Below are 23,785 nucleotides of genomic sequence, written 5' to 3' on the forward strand. Positions count from 1 at the left end.
GAAACATGCCATAATATTAATAATAGCTAGTTATGGGTGATAAGAATATTTGTGTACTTACTCTTCTTCATAAGTTTTTTATATTTTTATAAACTTAAAAAAAAAGACACTTGCTTCGTACAAAGACGTATGCTGGGACTATAGTATACACAACAGAGACAAAGGCATGTCCCCAGAGAGTTTACAGTCTAGTGAGCAGAAACATACTGCAAAGAGCCAAGGATATGACAAGACTGATACAAAACATTAATTTCATTTAAGCAAAATGAGATATATCTTTCTTTTACATTTCCTCATGTCCCTGTCCTAATCAATAATTCTTTATTGAAAATGAAAAAAAGAAACCTTGTGAACATGTTTAAATACATCAGAGGAATAACTCAAAACTGTTCTGGCATCAGTAAGGAAATAGAAAAGGCATCAGAAAACCAATAGATCACATTTGAAGAAAAATTTTGGAAAGCATCTGGTACTTAATTTTCCACGTGATATAAATTCTTCAATACCTACATAGCCACTTGTTCACGGAGTTGTAGTTTTTACTGAATGCTCATCAATGGAGAGAGGAAGAACATATCTCCCTTAACCTAAAATGTTCAACTCACCAAAGAAGGATGCCATCTGCAAGTGATTTGAAAAGGCTGCCATCATTGGGGTTCATGGGTAGGAGATGCTTACAGTCAGGGTCATCCTCCAGGGCTTTGTTGACCCAGTTAACAAAAGCCACTTTTTCTTCCTCTGAAAACAGAAAATCTTAGTCAGCAAACCAAATTTCACAAAATTAACCACACTACAAAGATATACTTTTAAATTTCTGTTCAAAGATACTAAATGGTTATTATTAAAACTCTGCTAAAATACTACTGAGTTTAAGAGGGCATAAGGGTTTAAGAAGAAAGGGGAATGCATTCCATTTTTTCATCTGATGTATTAGGGGACAGTAAGGTACACAGCTTAAATGAGCACAATAAGTATTAGACTTGATTCTAAAATCTTTACTAAAATATATTGCTTCTGGGGCGCCTGGGTGGCTCAGTCATTAAGCGTCTGCCTTCGGCTCAGAGCGTGATCCTGGCGTTCTGGGATCGAGCCCCATGTCAGGCTCTTCCGCTGGGAGCCTGCTTCTTCCTCTCCCACTCCCCCTGCTTGTGTTCCCTCTCTCGCTGGCTGTCTCTCTCTCTGTCAAATCAATAAATTAAAAATATCTTTAAAAAATATTTTTAAAAAATAAATAAATAAAAATTTAAAAAAATATATTGCTTCTGAAAGCCAATCAATCAGAAGCCAACCATCAGAGGTCAGATCATGCAAACACACACCCCAGGATTAAAAATACAAGCATCAAATTTCCACAGCAATAAATTCCACAGCCCCCACCAAAATATACAGAGTTGTGATTTGGGGCTTGTAACAGAAATACTAATTTCAATCAAGAGCTATTTGAATGAGTGAAGCACCTCCATTTCTGTGGAATTTCTACTACAAGAAGACTGATACAAATATAGATACAAATCTACTCTCAGCCATCTGCATCCTCAACTTCTCAACACATGGTTTCTAGTGTGGGTACATTGATTTTTAGGCCAAACATGTTGAGCTAAGCAACTGGGAAAATGGAAAGAAACTTAAAAGAAAAATGTTCCACTGCTTTATTGTTACTCTGTAAATATAAAAATAATTTAACAACATAAATCTTCAAAGAAAGTAATTCCCATTTCTATCACAGAGTAGCATATAATGAACTGACCTGCTCCAATTTCTAGAAATTAAGTAATTTTCCCAACGGCATATTTGGCAGGCACTCCCAAAGTGTAATCTATCACACACACACACACACACAAAATCAAAAAGATACATATTAATATTTATCTTTTGTACATATCATAATCTGCCTTTTTATCTTCTTGCTTCACCATATATACCTCCTCAGAGACTTAGAATCTAGGGATTTAAAGATCACTAGGATATTGTACCTACCATTAAGGAATTTTTAGTGTAATGATAAAAAAGATACACGAAGAACCACAACATAAGGGAAATAAATAGACCATAAGAGAGATATAAGCAATGTTCTAGAGAATTCAAAGAAAAAAAGAATCATGTTCAGTTGGGGTGGTCATGAAAAGGCTTTATGGAGAAGGTACAATTTGTTTGTTAAGATTTTATTTATTTATTTCAGAGAGAGTGAGAGAGAGAGAGAAAAGCGGGGAGAGGGACAAGCAGACTGCCCTGCTGAGCAGGGAGCCCAAAGCAGGGCTCAATCCCAGGATCCCTAGATCATGAGCTGAAGGCAGATGCTTAACCACCCAGGTGCGCCGAAAAGGTACAATTTGAATGACAGATTTTTAAGATGGGGAGAGAAAAGGAAGATATTCCAGGTATAGGAACCAGGAATGAGGTACTATTTCCCAGCCACTAGGATGGCTGTAATAAACAAAAGGGACGATAATAAGTGTTGGTGAGAATATGAAGAATTAAAACTGTCAAACATTGCTAGTGGGAATGCAAAATGGTACAACCACTTTGAAAAACAAGTTTGGCAGTTGTTAAAAATATAAAACACAGAGTTACCAAAAGCCCTACCAATTCTACTCCTAGGTATATACCTAAGATAAGTTAAAGCATATGTCCACACAAAAATGTATACAAAAGTGCTCATACAGCAGTATTCAGAATAGCCAAGACAACCCAAATGTCTATCAACTGATGAAAGAATAAGCAAAATGTGATGCTATCCATAGAACAAAATAGTATATGGCAATTAAACGAATGCAGTATAATGTATGTCACAAGGGGTAATCCTTGAAAATGTTATGCCAGTGAGGGAGCCTGTCAGGTGAAAGGCCACCACTGTATGATTTCCTTTACGGGAAATTTCCACAATAGGCAAATCTATAGAAATAGAAAGTAGATGAATGGTTGCCAGAGGCTGGGGGAAGGAAGAAATCGGGAGGGTCTGCTTATGAGCATGGTGTTTCTCTTTAGGGTAATGAAAGTGTTCTAGAATTAGACAGTGGTGACAACCAAACAACTCTGTGAATATACTAAAAACCAGTGAACTGTACATTTTCAAAGGGTGAATTTCATGGCATCTCAATTATATCTCAATAAAGCTGTTCTTTTTTAAAAGCTACTAAATGTTCCATACCTAGTTCTAGATAATAGTTATGTGGGTAATCATTTACACATTTACATATTCATATATTAAAAAGTCATCAAGCCATACACTTAAAAATAGTATACTTTATGCTCTTACTATGTGCGTCACCTCTGGGGAGAAATAGTTATTGTTCAAGGCATGAGGGAGCCACTGAGGGTGATGAAATGTTTTCTCTTGATCTGTTGGCATCTACATGGATATAGCTATAGGATGTTTACACATCTAAAAATTAATTGAGCTGTACAGTTAAGAATTACAACACCTTGCTAAATGCATATTATATTTCAATAAAAAGATTTTTTAAAAATTGAAGATGATATTTCATTAGCATGTGCAGGCAAAAATGGAGTCAAGGAGTGAACCCCCTTCAAAAAATAAGGTAGCAGTTACAGATTACTGCCTTTACCACACTTTTGTAGGGGGAAAATGGTAGAAAAAAATTAAAATAGGTGGGAGAAGTGTGAGTATATCGTTACAGAAAGATCCAGTTGAAAGGAAGGGAATCAAGAGGATAATTAGCAGATTCAGATCTCGAAGGAAAAGAGGGAAAAGGGTTACCCACTAGCAATAATTTAAAAAGCACAGTTCAGGGGCTCCTGGGTGATTCAGTCAGTTAAGCATCTGCCTTTGGCTCAGATCATGATCCCAGGGTCCTGGGATCAAGCCCTACATCGGGATGCCTGCTCAGCAAGGAGTCTGCTTCTCCCTCTCCCTCTTGCCCCTCCCCCTGCTTGTTCTTTCTCTCTCTCTGTCTCTAACAAATAAACAAAATCTTTAGAAAAAATAAAATAAAAAGCATGGTTCTAATTATGTTAATATAAACAAAAGAAACTTAACCAAAGGTTCTCTTGACCATGAAAAGTAAGCTTAACATGGGGTAAGACATTTCATCTTAAGAGTTAATGTGACTCCGGATTTCCCACTGGGCAACAGTCCAATGATTCTATCAGATCTAGCAAATCAGATGCTGCACTCTCTAGGCACCTAGTTGCTTGATAAAAGATGAATCAGGAGTCTCAGCTCCTGGAAAATGGAAGGGAAAGGTCCTTGCAATAAACCTCTCCACAAATCCCTAGGTCAGGTCTAAAAGTAAAGCCAACTCACCAGTCAGGATGAAAAATCCATTCAGAGGTTGTGACTGAACACATGCAATGCTAAAATAAAAAACAGGGGCGCCTGGGTGGCATAGCGGTTAAGCGTCTGCCTTCGGCTCAGGGCGTGATCCCAGCGTTATGGGATCGAGCCCCACATCAGGCTCCTCCGATATGAGCCTGCTTCTTCCTCTCCCACTCCCCCTGCTTGTGTTCCCTCTCTCGCTGGCTGTCTCTATCTCTGTCAAATAAATAAATAAAATCTTTAAAAAATAAATAAATAAATAAATAAATAAATAAATAAATAAATAAAATAAAAAACAATTCATATCTTGTTGGTTCTAATCTCCTTGTGAGCTATGCCTGACACACGGTAGGCACTTACTGATTTCAATGATTCTACGATTTTTCGTCCTGACACCTCTGAAATTGAGATGCATTTCAAAATGATGGCATGGTATAGTTTAGTCTGATTTTCTCTCGATGGTACATAAAACCATGGTGTGAATTACAAATGAATGGCATCTTATGATGAAATATCAGACTTAGTGAATGAATCAATGACTGAAAGATCAAAAAGATTGGCAGGTTACCTGCATAAGAATGCTGTGTGCCCTCACTGGAAATGGATGAAGTTCCTCCAATAGCAGTAATTCCTTCTCTCTTGTTAATTAATTGGCGGAATGTCCTGCTGATGTCTTTGCTTTTTAACTCTTGAGTCAGCTGGAATGGAATATAAGTAAAATTGAGCCCTGATCAGACAATCCCAAAAAACCTTGCAATGCAAAGGATATTTAGACTTCTTTATTTATTTGGAATGACATCAAAATAAATCCTAATCAGGAATTCTCACCCTTATTGGTTGTGTACACAGATAGCTCTCATGGCATTTTACCCAGAGCACAAAATGTGCAAACTGCAAAAGAAATTTTATTATAATTGGGCTTAAGTTGAAAACACTGAAATTATTCTCCTGTGCTTGCCACGACCTTTTGTCGTGCCTTTTAACTAACTACATGATTAAGTTTTTAAGTGCTTTAATGAAGATATTTGCCTGTCTGAACCTTGCAAATGTATATATGTTAAAATCAGTAAGTCAGATACTGTAGGAAATAAGAGAGGCTTGGAGAAATGCCCTCTCCCAATCACTCTCATGATTGGTTAGACTGAATTTAATCAGTACTCCAAGTAGCAGCCAGAGTGAGTTTTTAAAAATTTGAATCTGATCATGTCACTTCACACTCTCTTCTTCCTATATCACTGTCTTCCTACTGCTCTTATGATAAAAATGAAAATCCTGCAAGACCCTGCATAACCTGACCCCAACTTACTTCCCTAGCTGCATTCCATACCCTTACCACGTCACCCTATCCACACTCAGCTTTTTTCCAAGTGCTTGACAGTATCTACCATCCCTAAAGCCACACAGAGACTCCACATCGGCTGTCACTTCTGCCTGCCTGGCACCTTATTCATTTCCCTCACTCAACCCCTTTTATCTGTTTAACAACTGTCTTCAGATCTCAGCTCAGGCTTCATAGCTCCCAGGACACGTTCCCTGAGTCCCTTGGTTCTCCAGCCTCACCACCAAGTTCTATTTGCATATGAAACATACAGTCCTGGTGGCAGTGCGGGAAGAAGTGACAGCCCTTGCTCAGCTGGCAAAGGCAATGTGGCCAGGTCACCTCTCTTGGCCCGAGAGTTTGAAATACATGATATTCAATATTCAGTTCAACAACCCATTTTTCTCTTGTCAGTTGAGTCATGTATTATTTTTCATCTTGTTCAGTTCTCTGAGCCTTGAGGTACTTTAATAATGAAACAATGCTATCAGAGCTAGCACCAAAATTTACCTGGTGGCATTTGCTGAAACTGAAGGTATAACTTACTACAAGGAAATAACCAGTGTGTGGGGAGTATAGCTTCCATACCTGAGCTATTTCAGTCCCCAAAAATATTCCATTTCTCAAGACCAAGTACTGAGACATTAAAACATCTGTACACAAATAGTCAATAAGCACCAAACTCAACCATAGTTTTACTAGCACATGAGATATTACTGTCAAAACCTGACTTCCAACAATTTGAGAATGACTTTTTCCTTTCTGTTACAAATTATTTGTGGACACTGTTGTTGTTACCATCATCATCATTATAAAGCAGTGCTTTTTTCTGGTCTCTGCAGCCAGATTTAACCAAAGAGAGCAATGACATTACTAAAATTCTGCTCAAAGCAAAAAAGGTCAGTAATCAGGAGAAGATGGGATTACTTACAGACACAAACTCTTGAAAATTGATTTTGCCATCTTTGTCGCTGTCAGCAACTGCTAGAATTTTCTCCACTATCTCGCGCACCTTGTAGCCAGGCAGAGGAAGGCTTGCTTCCTTAAACAGGTCCTGAAGTTCATAGTCATTAACATACCCACTGTTGTCAGTATCTGTAAAGATAAATCATTAGCTGTCAAATACCATTTGTGCTCTTCATTAGAGGTATGCACCCAGAAGGCCTCATGGGAGATTCACAGACAGGTAGAACCCTTCCGGTTTGTTCCACAACTTGCAGTCACCTTTCTCCTATACCTGAACTGTACAAGGTAGTCTATACACTTGATCAAAAAACTCATATTTAAATGGACTTTATCCACATAGATTTAGGACTCCATGCGTATTTTAAGTACATAGCACGAACACTGTTCCAACAGATGAAAAACTCAGGCTTAGCACATGACTAAATTTCAAAGAACTAAGCATGGACAAGTCTCAGATACTGAGAAAAAACAGCAGCAATGGTCATGAGGGAATACCCACCCAGATTTTCACTTCTTCACAGAACTGACAAAATGGATCTGCAGGTTCCACATTCTGTATAAAATATCTGCATCATATTTGTATATTAAATACAATAAGGTCTTTCTGTTATACTTTTACTTGGTGGCAGCTTTGTTTCATTTGTCAATAATTCATTGCTTCTTCATTATGTATTTATGATACCATTATGTAGGCTGAATCATGTTTGATGTCATTTTGATATTAAGTGTTCAAGAAATAATTTCACACCTGTATTTGGACTTTTGAAAATAGGTTTCCAGGCGTTTTCACGCTATCACTGAGGTGCGCTTCCCTAGGTTTTCGCTAGAGATTAGATACCACTTCTTGGCACAGAACAAAGGCAACACAAAATGCTCCTGCCCAGAGTTGGCAACAGAGCTTTGGATTGTCTGGTTAGTTGCCTGGATCCACCTTGTTATGTAGGTTTTCTTGGCCCATCTGCTAATAGTCGCTTTGTTTCCTCTATTTCACTTTTTCCTCTCAGTAAAAGAGCCATCCTCACTATAACTCAATTAATGATAAAGACAAACTTTGAAAGTCTCGTACACAAGTTTTAGAATTAACACCGTTTAGAACAAATGGAAAGTTTCTCAACTAGAATCTACCAATAACTAACATATTGCTACAATCTCAAAAGTCAGCTAGGAACCTTGATATTGCAATAATAATATTACTTTCTTTGAACTTAGAGCAAAATATCATTATTTAATACATCACAAGTTCAGAATTGTTTCCTATAATTCTGAAATAGGCAAATAAACTAGCTGGCTTATTTCTTTACCAACACTGTGGCAGGGAGTATTTAAAAATAAACAAGATCGAGGGACGCCTGGGTGGCTCAGTTGGTTAAGTGTCCCACTCTTGATTTCGGCTCAGCTCATGATCTCTGGGTCATGAGACTGAGCCCCACATCTGTTCCCTTGTTGGGTGTGGAGCTTGCTTAAGATTTTCTCTCTTCCTCTCCCTCTGACCATCTCCCCTACCCTCACACACAAGATTGACGAAAAGTTGTTTACCTGCTAACCGTCATGCTATACTAATAAGAATACTTAGGAGCTGGGGCTCTGAAGATGAATAGGTCTTTGTGCTTAAATTCCACTCCATCCCTATGGCCTCTGTGGCTTGGGTATGATGTGACAAGAAATAATAGACACCATTTAATAAACACATATTCTGTGCCACGTGACCTGTTAGGAACTTATTTCATGAAATCCTGTAACAACCTTGAGGTAGTAAATAATATTATTCTAATCTTAAAGATGAGGAAATCAAGGCTTAGGTTAAATTATCATAAAGAATATAGTTTAAAAAGAAATAAGACTTTCCTATAACTCAACAACAAAAATAAACAACTTGATTAAAAAGTGGGCAGAAGAAACAGACACTGACTTGAAATGAAGAGACATTTTTCCAAAGAAGTTATGCAAATGTCCAATCCATATATGAAAAGATCCTCAACATCACAAAACATTAGGGAAATGCAAATCAAAACCACAATGAGATGCCGCTTCATACTCATGATGGCTATTACGAAAAAAATTTTTAACAGAAAATAGTAAGTGCTGACAAGGATTTGAAGAAATTGAAACCCTTATGCGCTGCTGATGGGACTGTAAAATGTGCAGCCACCACAGAAAACAGCATGATGGTCCTTGAAAGATTAAACACAGAATTACCATATTATCCAGCAATACCACTTTTGAATATATACACAAAATAACTGAAAGCAGAAATGTGAACAGATATTTGTATACTCTTGCTCATAGCAACATTATTCACAATAGCAAAAAGGTAGAAACAACTCAGGTGTCCTCTGACAGATGAATGGATAAACAAAATGCGATGTAGACATAAAACAGAAGGCTATACAAGATGAGAAGTTGGTATTTAGTGGGCTTGGGAAGATGAAAAAATTCTAGAGATCGTGGTATGGTTGCATAACAATCTGTACGTAATGTCACTGAACTGTATACTTAAAAGTTATTAAAATGGTAAGTTTTCTTATGCCTATTTTACCAAAATTTATGAAGAAGAAAAGAAAGAAGACAAATATTTTAACTTGCCACTTCTCCCCTGAGACCCCAAAAATATCCCATGTAGTTAGTTTAGGTGGGCATGTCCCTTTGCCCCCAAGAAAAGTTGTTTGGTAGAAATTATCAGAGAGAATACTGAGTTCTTGGGGTGCCTGGGTGGCTCAGTTGTTAAGCATCGGCCTTCGGCTTGGGGCGTGATTTCAGGGTCCTGGGATCGAGCCCTGCATTGGGCTCCCTGCTCTGCTGGGAGCCTGCTTCTTCCTCTCCCACCCCCCCTGTTTGTGTTCCCTCTCTCGCTGGCTGTCTCTCTGTCAAATAAATAAATTAAATTAAATTAAAAAAAATAGAGAATACTGAGTTTATAAGAGGCAAGTTATCTTGTCAATAAAGCTAGTACATTCTGTGCTAGTGTTAGCACTGCCCTCACAAAGAGCAAATTATCTGGCTGTCAGATTTGTTCCATCAATGAATTATTTATTCAAAATATCATTAAATAAATACTGCAGGATTATATGTCCATGAGTCATAAAGAGTAAAGCTATACAAAGAAAAGGGATTACTAATTCATTCATATTTCACTAAGACTTAGGTAGCACTTTTGTTCAAGCTACCGAACTGCACTATAAAATAACAGCAATAGCAAGCTAAGAGATACATTTTTATTACTTCCTCTGTTTCAATGCTCAAAATGAGCAGAACATTCCAGTAATTGCCCAATTTTTGTCTTGAAAAGACTCTGGGCACCACTTACAATACTCTATAAAATTTATTATTAATAATAATCTTCTAGAAATCGTATCATATTCATGCAATGCTCTACTGACAAATATACTGTCCTCAAAATAATGAAAAGATGAGAATTAAGGCATTCACTATGAGCCTAATTCAGCCACCATGTAGACAGTATTTGGAAGGTTTGAGTTACTCTGGAGATGGCGGTGCAGGGAGAAGTGCAAGGGCCCAGGGATTTGTACAACTCACTTTACTTCATAGCAATGATTTGTAAGTTATGAGCTTCCTGACAGCTTTACTTTTTTTTTTTTTTTTTTTGGAAAGCTTTCTTTTTTAAACTGAAATCTTCCTTTTTTTTTTTTATTAGTCTCTAAAATTCATTCTGCACTGCATTTCATCTACACGAATTTTAGTGATTATTCACCAGGTTTGTGAGAAATCTAGGCGTGAGGCCAACTGTGATCATTATATATCCTCCCCGGTCTACCATCTGCCTGTTTCTCATGGACTGCTCTTCTGTACCCTAGAAGGAGTTTACTATGGGAAGGGCAGGGGGGTGGTGTCACGGTCCCAATGTCCTTTCACTGTGCTCACCTTTCACTTGCATGCTTTTGCCGACTAGAGCAAAAGACAGAAGTTAAATCCCTGTTTGCCACAGATTTCCTAGGAACAAAGTGCGGAAGAATCGCAATCCAACAGAGTATGAGGGGATGTTTTGGGAAGAAAAATACAAAGCTGTCGAATGATAATGTCCTAAAGACAAAACATTGAATGGCTTTAAAAAGTGAAAGAAAACAGGATATGCAGCCTTTAAAAACAACCCCAAGGTTTTTTAAAAATTATGCATGAGGGAGAAGGAAATTAAGACATATGGCCTCTAAAAACAATATTCAGATTTTAAAATATTCTGCTTGAAGTAAGAAAGTGTTATTGTTAGTGACAAACACACAAAGGCCAGAGTTCAGTTTATAAACAAGGAAGTGTTTCTATATTTTCTCTCTGTAATGAGGGTATCATGTTAAGCATATCCAGTTACACTGTCATTCATTAACCCAGATTACTCTCGCAAAGAAATTATCAAAGAATTCAAAGTCCAATTCTCCTAGAAATTTAAGCCAGTCTTAGTTTATCTTTCAGAAAGAAAGAAAGAATTCAGTGAAACCTAGATGGGGGGGAAAAAAGGGGGAATAAAGCTAGGGGTAAATGGGTGGTAATAAAACCAATAAAAGGTATTGTCCCATTCCTGGAAGTCTGATATCAAGCAGAACAGCAATGCCATATTTGGTTTTTCTCAAGCATACCTATTTTATTAAATGCTTCTTGTAGCTCTTCCAGTTCCTCCCGTGAAATGACAGTGGTACTGTTTTCCATCTTTGGAGAAAAGACTACCTTCAGGTCTTTATATCTAGAAAAAGTAATGTTATAAAGAGAACATTAGCCCTGTGGAAACATTTACCTAAGCAATCTAAAGTACAAAGGCAGTACACTATCCAGAAGAAAACACCTGAGAGGTCTGGCTGAAAGGGAACAAATAGGAACAGACCCCCGGGAACACCACTTCCCAACATAGGTGGGCCAGACAATAAGAGAGTCAGTACAGGGAAGAAACACCTGTCTTTTACACCTTGTGCTTATATAAGGCATAGACGTTTCTCAATAGCCTGTACAATTTTCATTTACAGTTTACCCTACTATTTCAGTAAAATAAACACTTCAAGTTTGAGAGAATTGTAGCATTTATAAATGTACAGGAAGTGGTCAGAAAGTAAAATCTTAAGACAGGACTAATGTCCACAAAAAGGAGAAAGTAAGTACATAATTTTTGAAATACAATTTATTCATTAAAATTTTTCATTGATCAAAGATCATATTAAGCTGTGGGAAGCCCTCTGAAGAGTATTATGACTCATGTGTCATTTGTGATCTTTATATCAACCTGCTAAGGAATTTTTGCTGTTCTTTCAAAAGGACAGATTTCTGAATCTTACAGTTATTCTGGGGCCTGGTTCTAATCAAAGTATAACTAAATCTTTGGATTTTAAAAAATATACCACTGCCCACTATTTAATTCTACTCTGTTTAAAAAAAAAAAAAATCTTAAGAGAGCAAGTAGTAGAGCTGAGAAAGGGGTAAATGGAATTCATCCTACACCCCAGATGCAGTTTCTTACATCTTAGCATTAAATAATAAAATTTTACTGAATTCTTACTTTTACAATGTTTCACTATAGTTAAAACTATTTATAGGCATACTTATTTTGTGTTGAAAGAGATTAAATAGATCTTTTAGAATTTTTAAGCATAATCCCCTAGTTCTAAAATGCTAATTCTGTCACTGCCGGCTGGCTTTGAATGTCTGTGGTTTTGGTCATCCTGCATATCCTTCCCCATATTCAAAATGGTTTCTACTCCTTGCCTCAAGTTTTAAAAATAGTGATCCAAGGAGCACCTGGGTGGTGGCTCAGTCAGTTAAGTAATTGCCTTAGGTTCAGATCATGATCCCGGGACCTCACTCTCACTTTCTCTCTCAAATGAATAAATAAAATCCTTTAAAAAACAAAAATAAAAACCACAGTGATCCAACTTTCCCAATTGCACTCCACAGAAAGGCTGCAAATTAATAGTCCTTGTGTTGACCTCACATTTGAAAGGATAAATATACCTGGGGTTCTATTCTTTTTGCTCATGCCTATTTGAATTTATGTGATTTGTTAATTACATAAACTATTGTTATTTTCCCACAATCAGACAAAACCAGCACTTAACCTTATTGACAAACCAATTACCAATACAATATGTTTCTTATTTTTTAGGTTTATTTTTATAAGTAATAAAGTTGCTTCAAGTCCTTTGGTATTTAAATGAAAGAAACAGAAAAATATAGGGCTATCTTCAAGATACACTCTTAAGTGCTTGTTTCATCAGCACTAAAATTGGAATAACACAGAGAAAATTAGTATGGCCATTGTGCAAGCAACACACAAATTCATGAAGCGTTCCATATTTTTTTTTAAAAAAGATATACCTTTTTTAAAAAAAGATTTTATTTATTTACTTGACACAGAGAGAGAGCACAAACAGAGGGAGCAGCAGAGGGAGAAGGAGACTCCCCTCTGAGCAAGGAGTCCGATGCGGGACTGGATTCCAGGACCTTGAGATCAGGACCTGAGCAGAAGGCAGACACCCAACCAACCAAGCCACCCAGGCATCCCGAAAGATATACTCTTAGAAGAACAAAGCAAGGTGCAGAAGAGTAAATATAGTGGGGGGTGGATAGGAAGCTATATCAGTTGTATGGTTAGAAAACATTTCCAGAAGGATACCAAAAAAAGGTAACAGTGATTGACACTCTAGGGGAACAGGAGATTGGTTGCAGAGTGGGAAAGGGGTTTACTTTTCCTTATACACATTTCCATTCACTTTTGTAGACTATAAGCCTACCAAAACCAAAATAACTGAAAATAAGACAGGCAATTGTGGTAAAACACTGGAAAAAAATAAAATAAATACTAGTAGTCTGAAGGCACACATTATTTAATACTGATAATGCTAAGATCGATACGCACGGTATCTACATGTTACAATTCCAAATAAGAGCACCTATTTTCCTTACAAAGCAAAATACTATGATTAAAATAGTAAAATGGGGCACCTGGGTGGCTCAGTTCACAGAGCATGCAACCCTTTATTTCAGAATTGGGGATTCAAGCCCCATGTCGGGTGTAGAGATTACTTAAAAAATATATTTTTTAAAGATTTTATTTATTTATTTGAGACAGAGAAAGAGAGTGAGAGCATGAGCAGGGCAGAGGGAAAGGGAGAAGCTGACTCCCCACTGAGCAGGGAGCCCGACACAGGGCACTATCCCAGGACCGTGGGATCATGACTTAAGCTGAAGGCAGACACTTAATGGACTGGGCCACCCAGGTGCCCCAATATATGCATTTTAAAAGAAATCTACCTCTGTAAAATTCTTGGTAAAGTTTTTTGGGGAAAATTCTAGCTATATCAACTCGTATTTATCAAGCACATAACTTGGCAGTCCTGAAACACTGCAAAATGCAGTTATTAGAATTCGCTTTGCAATTTTAGAAATGAGGAACCCATCACTTAACCAGTACCCAAACACCTGACATTGAAGCATTCCTACCTGGATGCCTGAGACGGCTCAGAAGAGCATAGTTTTTCAAAGTCAGTCCTGAAAAATGCAGTCCAGAGGGCAGCCAGATCACTGACCAGAGACCCACCAACAGGGCAGGTTATGTTGAATTCTGTAGATAGATATACCTTCCCATAGATTTTGACGTGTACCATGTATTTCTTCAGTAATTCCAACACTACTTTCCTCCTCTGCTTTTTTTCTTAGCCCATATAATTTTAAAAACTTTCTTTCACCAGTTAAAGCCTTTGTTATCCCCTCTTCTAATTCTCAAGCATATCCTGACACAACCAAATATATATTTAGAAACTTAAGGAAGTATATTCTAAGGATGAACTCAATTTAGATGAAATTTGATCCAATCTTTTATCCTCCCTCAAATTTCTAACCTCCCTGAACTGTTAAAAGCTTTACCAGAATTAGTCTAAGCAGCCATTTACAATTTACAGGATCTAAAACTCCAGGATCTAGACAGTTTCAGAGAACAGGCATTAGGAACAACCCTGAGACCAACAAGATTCTAATGTCTTTCAATCAACTGAGTTTTTGAGGTAGCTATTGACCCAGCTGAGGCAGCTGGCCCCCTAGTCTATCCTCCAAAATTCCTTTCTTCCCTTACTTTCCCCTTCTCTAGTAATATAAAAAATAATGACAAATATTTACTGAGGCTTTCAATGGGCCCGGATCTATGTTAACCTCCTCACACACAGCTCACTACCTATCTGTTCTACTGATGGAACAGGCATCCTCTCTTAAATGTAAATTAGAGGGCTGCAGAGATTACCTGCCTAAGGAAGGCAGACAAAATGAGAGATTCAAAATCAAATCTGCTTCTAGTGCTTCCAAGCTCTTAAATTTAACGTGTAGTTAATTAACATCCCTATTCTCTCACTGCAAGCATCACAGGTAGTTTTAAAGAAAAGATTGATGACCACTTCACCCTTGAGTGAATGATAAATCCTTACAGTGCTCAACAAATTTATATTTTAAGGGCATATTTATATTTTTTAAAGATTTATTTATTTATTTGAGTGGGAGAGATTGTGCATGTGCGTGCAGAGGGGGACAGGGAAAAAGAGTCTTAAACAGACTCCACACTGAGCACAGAGCCTGACAGGGGCCTCGATCTCATGACCCTGAGATCACAACCTGAGCCAAAACAAACAGTCCCATGCTTAACCGAATGCGCCACCCAGGTATCCTAGGGTAAATTTATATTTTAAAGCAAATGCCTGTTTTCTTTAGAATAACGGATGAACACATTATTATTTAATCAATAGAATATACATCATTAAATAAATGAACCACATCTGTTTCTTAAAAACACAGTAACTGGAGAAAGCAAAGTACTAGAGGTTACAGAGTATATGTACCAATTATTGTAAATTATAAAAACACAAAATACTGTATATGTTGTATTTGTTGTGTATGTTGCCAAACATAGGTGGTAAAACTTAAAAACATGGGAATGACAAATTCAGAATATTTGTTGTCCTATGGAGAGGGAGGCAAGGGGCACAGCTGGGGGCTGAAGCTCAATCTATTAATTTTTTAAGAAAAGTTTGAAGCAATTATGGCAAAATTTTTAACATCTGTTCAATCTGAGCATTAAGTATATGGATATTGGTTAAATTATTCCTGTACTTTCCAGTATTTTTTGTTTTAAATATTTCATAATTGTTTAACTTTTAAACTCAGACAGTAAAAAATAATAAGTAAATAAAATAATAAAGATAACACAAGAATATGCTTTGAACAGGAGAAAACTTCCCAAAGCCCCTCAAAGACATGGAGAACAATTTTTTTAAGTACTTCACTACTGAACAATCAAATAGTTAATATTACTGTGGCAGAATAATTTATTGAAATATCAAATTGTGTTTATTTTCCACCTCCTCCCTTTCCCAGTCCCACTCCTCAACTAAAGTAATAACTACCTCTTGTCTTAGGAATGCTGGCAGCACAGAAAGCAAAACCAGTCTGGAATCTGTGGTTCCTGGAGTCCCTGGGTAGAAGTACAAACTTCCTTAGGGTTTACTTAGGCTGGATGTGCTGTGAATGGGGCAGCAGGAGGAGGACATCTCTGAGAAGCCACTAGCTGAGGAAGACAGAGAGAGAGAGAAAATTACCCTGGTGGGGAAAGAGGAAAATCTGCGGAGGCCAGCAAGAAAGACTGCGGCCACAGGGGTGGCAAAGAGAGGGACAGACAAGGTGCAGCAGAATCTCTGCCGAAGGGATGCACAGAGTAAGCAATGGGCGTTTCCCAGGCTGACGCTGAGGACTAAGGACCCAGGACAGAAGAGCTTCCTCCAAGCCTTTGCTCTGTTTAAGAATCCAGACAACAGAACCTGAGGGGCAGATTCCAGGTACCTGAGAAAGACCTGACTGCTCAGGCAGGATGAGGCAACACAGTCGAAATAAATTTGCCTAAAAGAACATAAATATATATGGTATTTCTTTCATACCTGACTTTTATGGAAAAAGCCTTGATAGTGTTTCTCTGGAGAACTGCCTAGGATCAGAGGTTCCAGAGCCCTGCAGTATACTATGGTATCCTATATCCTCCTCCCCTTCTTCATAAACTATTCTCTTATCTTCCACCACAACCCTCCTCTTTTCCTGTTATGTCCTATTTTCAGCTCCCCATTACAAGTTTAAAGATCACAAGGTCACTGGAATAAATCACTATGTGAAAAAATAAACACCTAAGAAATATGAATTGATTAAAGGGTTTTCTTTTTAGTTTAAAGGAAACCTGGAGAATACTTTCATTTTTCTGTATTTTCAGCAATCCCTTTTTTCAACCACACTTCACAACTGGGAGTGGCATCATTTGTTTTCCAAAAAGCAAACATTCATATTCCATATCAGCCTGTTACTTTATCAGATTTTCTCTAGTGAATTGGAATGTCTATGGACCCTCTAATATAAACATGAATTAGAAGACCACTGACCTTGTTAAATATTAGACTCCTACTCTACATACCAGACTGACCCCTCTTTGGACAAAGCAAGCTATTAAATGGGGACGATATAACTCTGATTTCTCCTGAGCATCTTTCTGCAAAGTGAAGTCAGAGGGAAGCATGACCCACACCAGAATACCAATGTAAGAGCATGTGGTGAGTCAACAAGTATTTTGAATTCAGAAATGGATTCAGACCAAAAAAAAAAAAAAAAAAGATTATATAGAAGGACTTAGAATAACTTTCTCAAGGAAAGACACCTCATTGAAACGGAAGCTATGGCCACAACTGACCTTCACAATTCAGTGTATGGGATTTGGTCACCCAAATACAGAGGTTCAAATGTTACTTGATTTGTGCAACTTAATGAATGGATGTGAAGAGCTAGAGCTGCTCACTGAATAATTAGTCAGCATGTAGGAAAAAACTGGTCTCTTCTCACAAGGCCTTACTCCAGACTTCTCTGCGTTGATCCTGACTAACCACAAACAGTGTCAACTCTGTTTGGAAACACCAAAAGAAAAGCTGGAGTAAGTGCAAAAGTGATGAGGGATGGCCTAGGCAGAGCAGGATGGTGTGTAAAGCTTGCCTCCCACTCTGTGCTCAGCTCCCCCCAGATGGGTGACTGGTGTATCCACTGTGCCTCCAATGGTACAACTACAGGCTCCTCCACTGCAGTCTGCCCAAGAGGTAGGAAAATCCTCGCCCCTATGTCAGCGTAGCCACACATAGTAATTTTTTAGTTGAGAAATAGTAAATTGCATTAATGTATGCATAAAAGATACAAAGTAGAGTTTATTGATCCAAGTTTAGGTCAAGAGTATCCATAGAAGGGGCGCCTGGGTGGCACAGCGGTTAAGCGTCTGCCTTTGGCTCAGGGCGTGATCCCGGCGTTATGGGATCGAGCCCCACATCAGGCTCCTCCGCTATGAGCCTGCTTCTTCCTCTCCCACTCCCCCTGCTGTGTTCCCTCTCTCGCTGGCTGTCTCTCTCTCTGTCAAATAAATAAATAAAAATCTTAAAAAAAAAAAAAAAGAGTATCCATAGAAGACTGATTGGGACCATTTGGGATGTGAAAGAAAGGGGAACGGGTGCCTGGGTGGCTCAGCCATTAAGCGTCTGCCTTCAGCTCAGGTCATGATCGCAGGGTCATGGGATCGAGCCCCACATCGGGCTCCCTGCTCGGCGGGAAGCCTGCTTCTCCCTCTCCCACTCCCTTTGCTTGTGTTCCCTCTCTCGCTGTCTCTATCTGTTAAATAAATAAATAAAATCTAGAAAGAAAGAAAGAAAGAAAGAAAGAAAGAAAGAAAGAAAGAAAGAGAAAGAAAGCAAAAAGAAAGAGGAAGACTTAGTCCCTAGTATTTTCCTGAAGCCTCAAGCTCTCTCCAAATTCAACATCGAGTGAGTATAGCTAATTTGTAAAGTGAAGGAAATTACAGTCTATCAAGTGGGAATCAGTTCTTCTTGGGACCTGCTAACCAATGATGCCCCATGGACCTGAGCTCGGTACCACTTCTACCCAGCAGTCCATGAAAATTCTTCCTGGTCCCCAAAGTCCTAGAGGAGGATGGAGGCTCTTATATTTGACTCCCCAGCCTTTAGCCTTTTCCTGATATGTCCAGGATGCCAGCCAGGTTCTGAAGGGGAAGCCACTGCTGAGCTCCAGAGGACTGTTGCCCACAGGAATCAGGACCAAGGTTGCCAAATCTTCTGATTTTTAAAGAGAAACCAGAAATCCTTATTGTTTTTAAGATTTTATTTATTTGAGAGAGAGAGAGAGAGTAAGCATGAACAGGGGGAAAGGCAGAGAGAGAGAGAAAGGAAGAAGCAGTCTCTCCACTGAGCAGGGAGCCTGATGCGGGCTCGATCCCAGGACCCTGGGATCATGACCTGAGCTGAAGGCAGATGCTTAACCACCTGAGCCACGCACCCCAGATATCGGTATTTTCATGTGAAATTTTATTTTCAAATTTTGCAAACAATTTGAATTCTTATAAAGCACGATGTGTGTCAGACTAGAACTCTGGTCTATTAACTTTGCTTCTACATCTCTCTAATTCCATGTCACTTCACTTGGCCTTTCAAAGGAACTTGGAAACACTCTATGTTTCTCTAGAAACACTCCCATCAAATTAGCTCATTCTAAGAGCCAGAAGACACGTTAGTCTCTTAACGTGTCAAAACCCAACCTCAGTTATGCACCACTCACCACATCCCTGATCCCAGTAAGGGATATTTCCAAGTGACAGCTCCTCTGAGAGAAGAGGAGCCAGCAGGTCAGGAGACCACTAATCAGATTCCTAGCTCAGGTAACTGAATCTGGCCATTATCCCAGGATCTTTCCCTTCTCACTTATTATTTATATCCCATCTACTCTCCCCCACTCCCACCTCCCACCCCCCACCCCCACTTTATGACTTCTCTGGCTCTCCGAGAAAATTCAACACACCACTGTTAACAAAGTTGCTATTCTAAAATGTTATAATATCATCAAAACTTCAAGTATCATTTTCTGAACATGCTTTGTTTTCTTCTCCAGTAACTATTTCCCTTCTTCTAGTAACAGCACCAATTTTAGCTTGGGAGTTCCACTCATTCCATATAATCCATGCATATCATTTGAGTGAAGCTCTAGGTCCAAGCCAATCAGCACATCATATTTTCTGGTCAAAGGGATTTGGTTTAGGGACAGGAATGTAATTCAGTTGGAGCCAATGAGACATAAAAAAAGCTTTTGTGGAACTTTCTATAATAAAAGTCCCACAGACTCCGCTGGATCAGTTTTTCATGAAGATGTAGAGGCGGGAACAGCTGCATGCATCTTGCCTCCAGGAGGGGAAGACCTGGGGGCTAAAAATGAAGCCAAAACCAACACAGCAGAAAGCAGAGCCAGTGGATGAAGAGAAAATGTGACCCAGAATGGTTGAATGCAAAATCTCACTGGGCTAAAACCTTGATACTTAAGTTACTTGAAACAATTTTTTAAAAACCCAATTAGGGGCGCCTGGGTGGCACAGCGGTTAAGCGTCTGCCTTCGGCTCAGGGCATGATCCCGGCGTTATGGGATCGAGCCCCACATCGGGTTCTTCCACTATGAGCCTGCTTCTTCCTCTCCCACTCTCCCTGCTTGTGTTCCCTCTCTCGCTGGCTGTCTCTATCTCTGTCAAACAAATAAATAAAATCTTTAAAAAAAAAACCAATTAAACTGGGTTTCTGTTGCCTGCAACAAAGAGTTCAAACTGATATACAGACATAGTTTATAAAAAGAAAAAAGGGGGGTCAATTCCTCAAATGATAGAAAATATTTGAACATTCTGAATTAGTAAAGAAAATTAATCATAATTATATTTTCTAAGTTTACATCTAAGTAAGAAGCATTATTTTTGTCATAATTTTTTTAGTTTTTTTGGGGGGAAGGGGGAGAGGGAGAGAGAGAATCTTAAGCAGGCTCCACACCCAGCACGGAGTCCAACATGGAGCTCAATCTCACGACCCTGAGATCATGACCCAAGCTGAAATCTAGAGCTGGACGCTTAACCGACTGAGCCACCCTGGCCCCCATTTTTAGTTTTTTTACTTCAGTATGGTTGACACACAATGTTACATCAGTTTCAGATGTACAACATCATGACCCAACATCTCTATATGTTAATGCTATGCTCACCAAAAGTGTAGCTACCATCTGTCACCACACAACACTATTACAATATCATTGATTTTTGTCATAATTTGTATTTTACCACCACCACCACCACACCTAACCCCAGAAATTCAGTGCATCAGTGAAGTACAGAAGTCAGTTTATGGTTGCTCCCACAGCACTAAAGACTATGTTCATAGCCTAAAGGCCTCCGGACTTGTGGCTTCTTTGTACCTTTTCCCCCTTCTCTATATCCAGAAAGACCCTTCTCATTTCTCCTAATTCATTTCTTATTAAAGATGACAAACTGAGTAGTAATATATTATGAGGAATGGCAGGTCTTTCTGTTGTGAGGCAGGGCAGGCAATCTAGCTGCAATAATAAATAGAGTCAACAAATTGTTAAAATCAGGATATTACTAATGCATTGCAGGTAGAGGGGAAAAAAAAGAAATTTACCTAACACCTGACAGTAAAAATAACAGACACCCAAGATGTTTGTAGCTTTATCCAACAGCTCACCAAAAGCAGGTCTCCCCAAATATCAAAGTCCCTATAAGTTAGTTCAATTTTCAAAAAGGTCAATCAATTTTCAATTTTTTCTAGGTCTTGACCTAGACCTCCATGGGACCCTCAATAATTTGCTGTGTGGCACAATAATGTGCTTCCAAAGTACAAAGGGAATAAGAAAGATGTATGGCAGACAGGAATTCAGGAATAAATGAGGCTGAAAAAACAAAACTCACTATCCAGTTTTTTGGGCTTTTTTAATTTATTTATTTAGTTATTTTTAAGTAATCTCTACATGCAGTATGGGGCTCAAACTCATGAGATCAAGAGTCACATGCTCTTCTGACTGTGCCAGACAGGCACCCCTCCATCTAGTCTTTAATAGCATTTTTATACATGATTAGATATCTAATCTACATATGGCTTCTCAAAGAAATTGGCCTGAAACAAAATTTAAGTAGGAACATTAGAAACAACAGGTTTCTTTAGCAAATTTATTTGCTGTTTTTATTATTGTTTTGGCTTTCCAGTTTACAGTAATTCCATGACATGTCACTATATTGCTATTCAAAATTATAAAGCTACTTAATTATTCTCTATTTTTAAATTCTAGAGGAAGAAAACATTCCAAAAGCTGATGTACTCCATAACTAAATTTCCTTGTTTTGTTTTTTTTTTTGTTGTTGTTATTCCCTAAACTAGACTTCAATTGCCTTCATCAGATTATATCCTCAATAATTTTTAGCTATAAACCTATTCGTCTCGACTCTAATCCTTCCCTGTTAACAATTCTTTCTCACTCTACCAGTATTTTTGGTACTCACTCTACCTTCTCTTTCTCCCAAGGCCTCTTCCTAATTGTCTCTTAACTTTCCTTCATGTCATTTCCTGTCCTGAGAAACTCTATTCTCCCACATCCAATTCTTCACATGTCCTCCAAGCGGAGCTCAAATTCCACCATGAATTTCTTCATTGGCCTCATTTCATCTCAGCACATGTTTACTGAGAACATCTAGGGTGCTAGGTGTTGCTCCAAGTGTTGGAGGCAATCTAATGGTGACAAACACACAGAACCAGCTCTCAAAGAATTTACAATCTAGTAAGGGAGTCAATAAACCATAGATGACAGCAATGACAAACACATGAGACTCCCTCACCCATTGGAGATGTCACTCACTAATCCCAGCTCTTTCCCACAGGGCCCTGAGTTGCCTCTGGGTCCCCTTCCCAGCATGGCCCCTGACATAGCCTCTACCGAAGAGTCAGCCCTCAAAAACTAGGATGCCACCTCCAGAACTATAATGCACGCTAAAATGAAATTCGTAGGAAAGGAAGAATCTTCTGACTGCTTCCAGTCTTCCAAGAAGACTTCACAGTGGAGGTACTATTTGAACTGGACCTTGAAAAATGAATAGTCACAGAAAGATGCAAATTCCAGGTAAGGGAGAAAATTCTTAGTGGTCTACCTAGAGAACGCTCACTCTGACAAAACTGAGTTGTTTTCTAAGTATCTATGTTGAATAACAGCACCTTAGCTAATTTTTAAGTTTTTTGAGAACAATGGAATATCTTATATTTCTTCTATAATTAAAAATGTTACGATGATAAGATGATACAATACAACATAAATACTCAAAAACTCCACTTTTAACCTTTTGGTGACAATAATGGTGAGTGATCTTATTTAAAAGATGTCACTCCTCTGAAAGCCTTTTAAAAAAATAACTTTAATATATTTAGTAATTGTTTCTAAATCCTTCTGCAAAAGAGCATCATAGTTCTTCAGTTTATTGCAAATATATCTTTCTTTTTTTAAAATCAGCCCTAATGTTGAAGCTATAATACAAATTGTTAGTTATGGGCACTACACCATAAAGCACAATGAAGAATATCTTCTTTAAATAAAATGGGTTTGTCTTTTTGCCTACTGGTAATTTCAACTTCTGACGTGAAAAATAACCCCCTCCATCTCCAAAGATGCCCGCATGCTACACCTTCTTTTTGGAGCAGGCCAATGCTGTCCAGCCTAAAGGACTCTTCCTTTTTCCATTCAAATAGGTCAATAATTCACTCCTTACGCACCTCAGAAAACCAGTGATCTTCTCACTGTAAGCCATACTCTCCAAAAAGGAATTTTCTATGATTTCCAAGACTCTTAGCTTCATCTGTATCCCCTTATTTACTGACAATGAACATATTTAATCTGCCTCCTTGGTATTTGTGCCAGTTAAGATATTTTCATTGTAAGCAACAAAAACTGATTCTGGCAAAATCTGCCAAAAAAGGAACACACTGGAACATGCTGGCTCAAACAGTCAGGGAGGGCTGAACAAGCAGGCTCTGGAAGGACAGGCGCCAGGCAGTTCTAAGGAGCTCCACAGCGGAAACTTTTAGAGCGTTTAGAGCTCTGTCTCCAGATGCCTCAACCATCACTAGCCATGGTATGACAGTCTAATCCCCAGGATGTCAGTCTGATTGGCAGAGCTCAGGCCACATGCCCAACCCTGTGGTCAGGGGATACCAAGAAGACCCACAGCTGTAGAGAATCTCTTTGTCCTAGGTTCATTTGCCTTCTGCACAATCTCTATGTTTGCATGAAGCAAAAACCAAGGTTGAAATCTAACTCCCAAGCAAATACAAGCATGCTACTCTAATAGTTTTCTCCTG

At 38.5% G+C, this 23,785-nt stretch overlaps 1 protein-coding gene and 1 pseudogene across 16 annotated transcripts in view; one reads left to right on the forward strand and one right to left on the reverse strand.

The window, feature by feature from the left end:
• The window catches only part of PLS1 (plastin 1), a 102,589-nt gene that overhangs the window by 32,285 nt on the left and 46,519 nt on the right, over nucleotides 1-23,785 (reverse strand). For 10 of the 16 annotated variants that reach the window (XM_026497184.4, XM_026497185.4, XM_044383464.3 and 7 more), the window contains 4 exons: nucleotides 11,147-11,250; nucleotides 6,526-6,689; nucleotides 4,845-4,974; nucleotides 606-738 (listed from right to left, as the gene is read on the reverse strand). In XM_026497184.4, coding sequence (XP_026352969.1) covers nucleotides 606-738; nucleotides 4,845-4,974; nucleotides 6,526-6,689; nucleotides 11,147-11,216 — 497 coding nt within the window. In that variant the 5' untranslated portion in view covers nucleotides 11,217-11,250. Of the gene's footprint in view, nucleotides 1-605; nucleotides 739-4,844; nucleotides 4,975-6,525; nucleotides 6,690-11,146; nucleotides 11,251-13,994; nucleotides 14,955-15,940; nucleotides 16,102-23,785 lie in introns of those variants that run through there. The other 6 variants (XM_044383466.3, XM_044383462.3, XM_048216157.2 and 3 more) reach the window with 2 other exon arrangements.
• On the forward strand, nucleotides 12,756-12,852 carry LOC113254184 (U6 spliceosomal RNA; annotated as a pseudogene).

This window comes from Ursus arctos, unplaced genomic scaffold (assembly GCF_023065955.2).
Source record: "Ursus arctos isolate Adak ecotype North America unplaced genomic scaffold, UrsArc2.0 scaffold_20, whole genome shotgun sequence".
NCBI classification, from domain to species: domain Eukaryota; kingdom Metazoa; phylum Chordata; class Mammalia; order Carnivora; family Ursidae; genus Ursus; species Ursus arctos.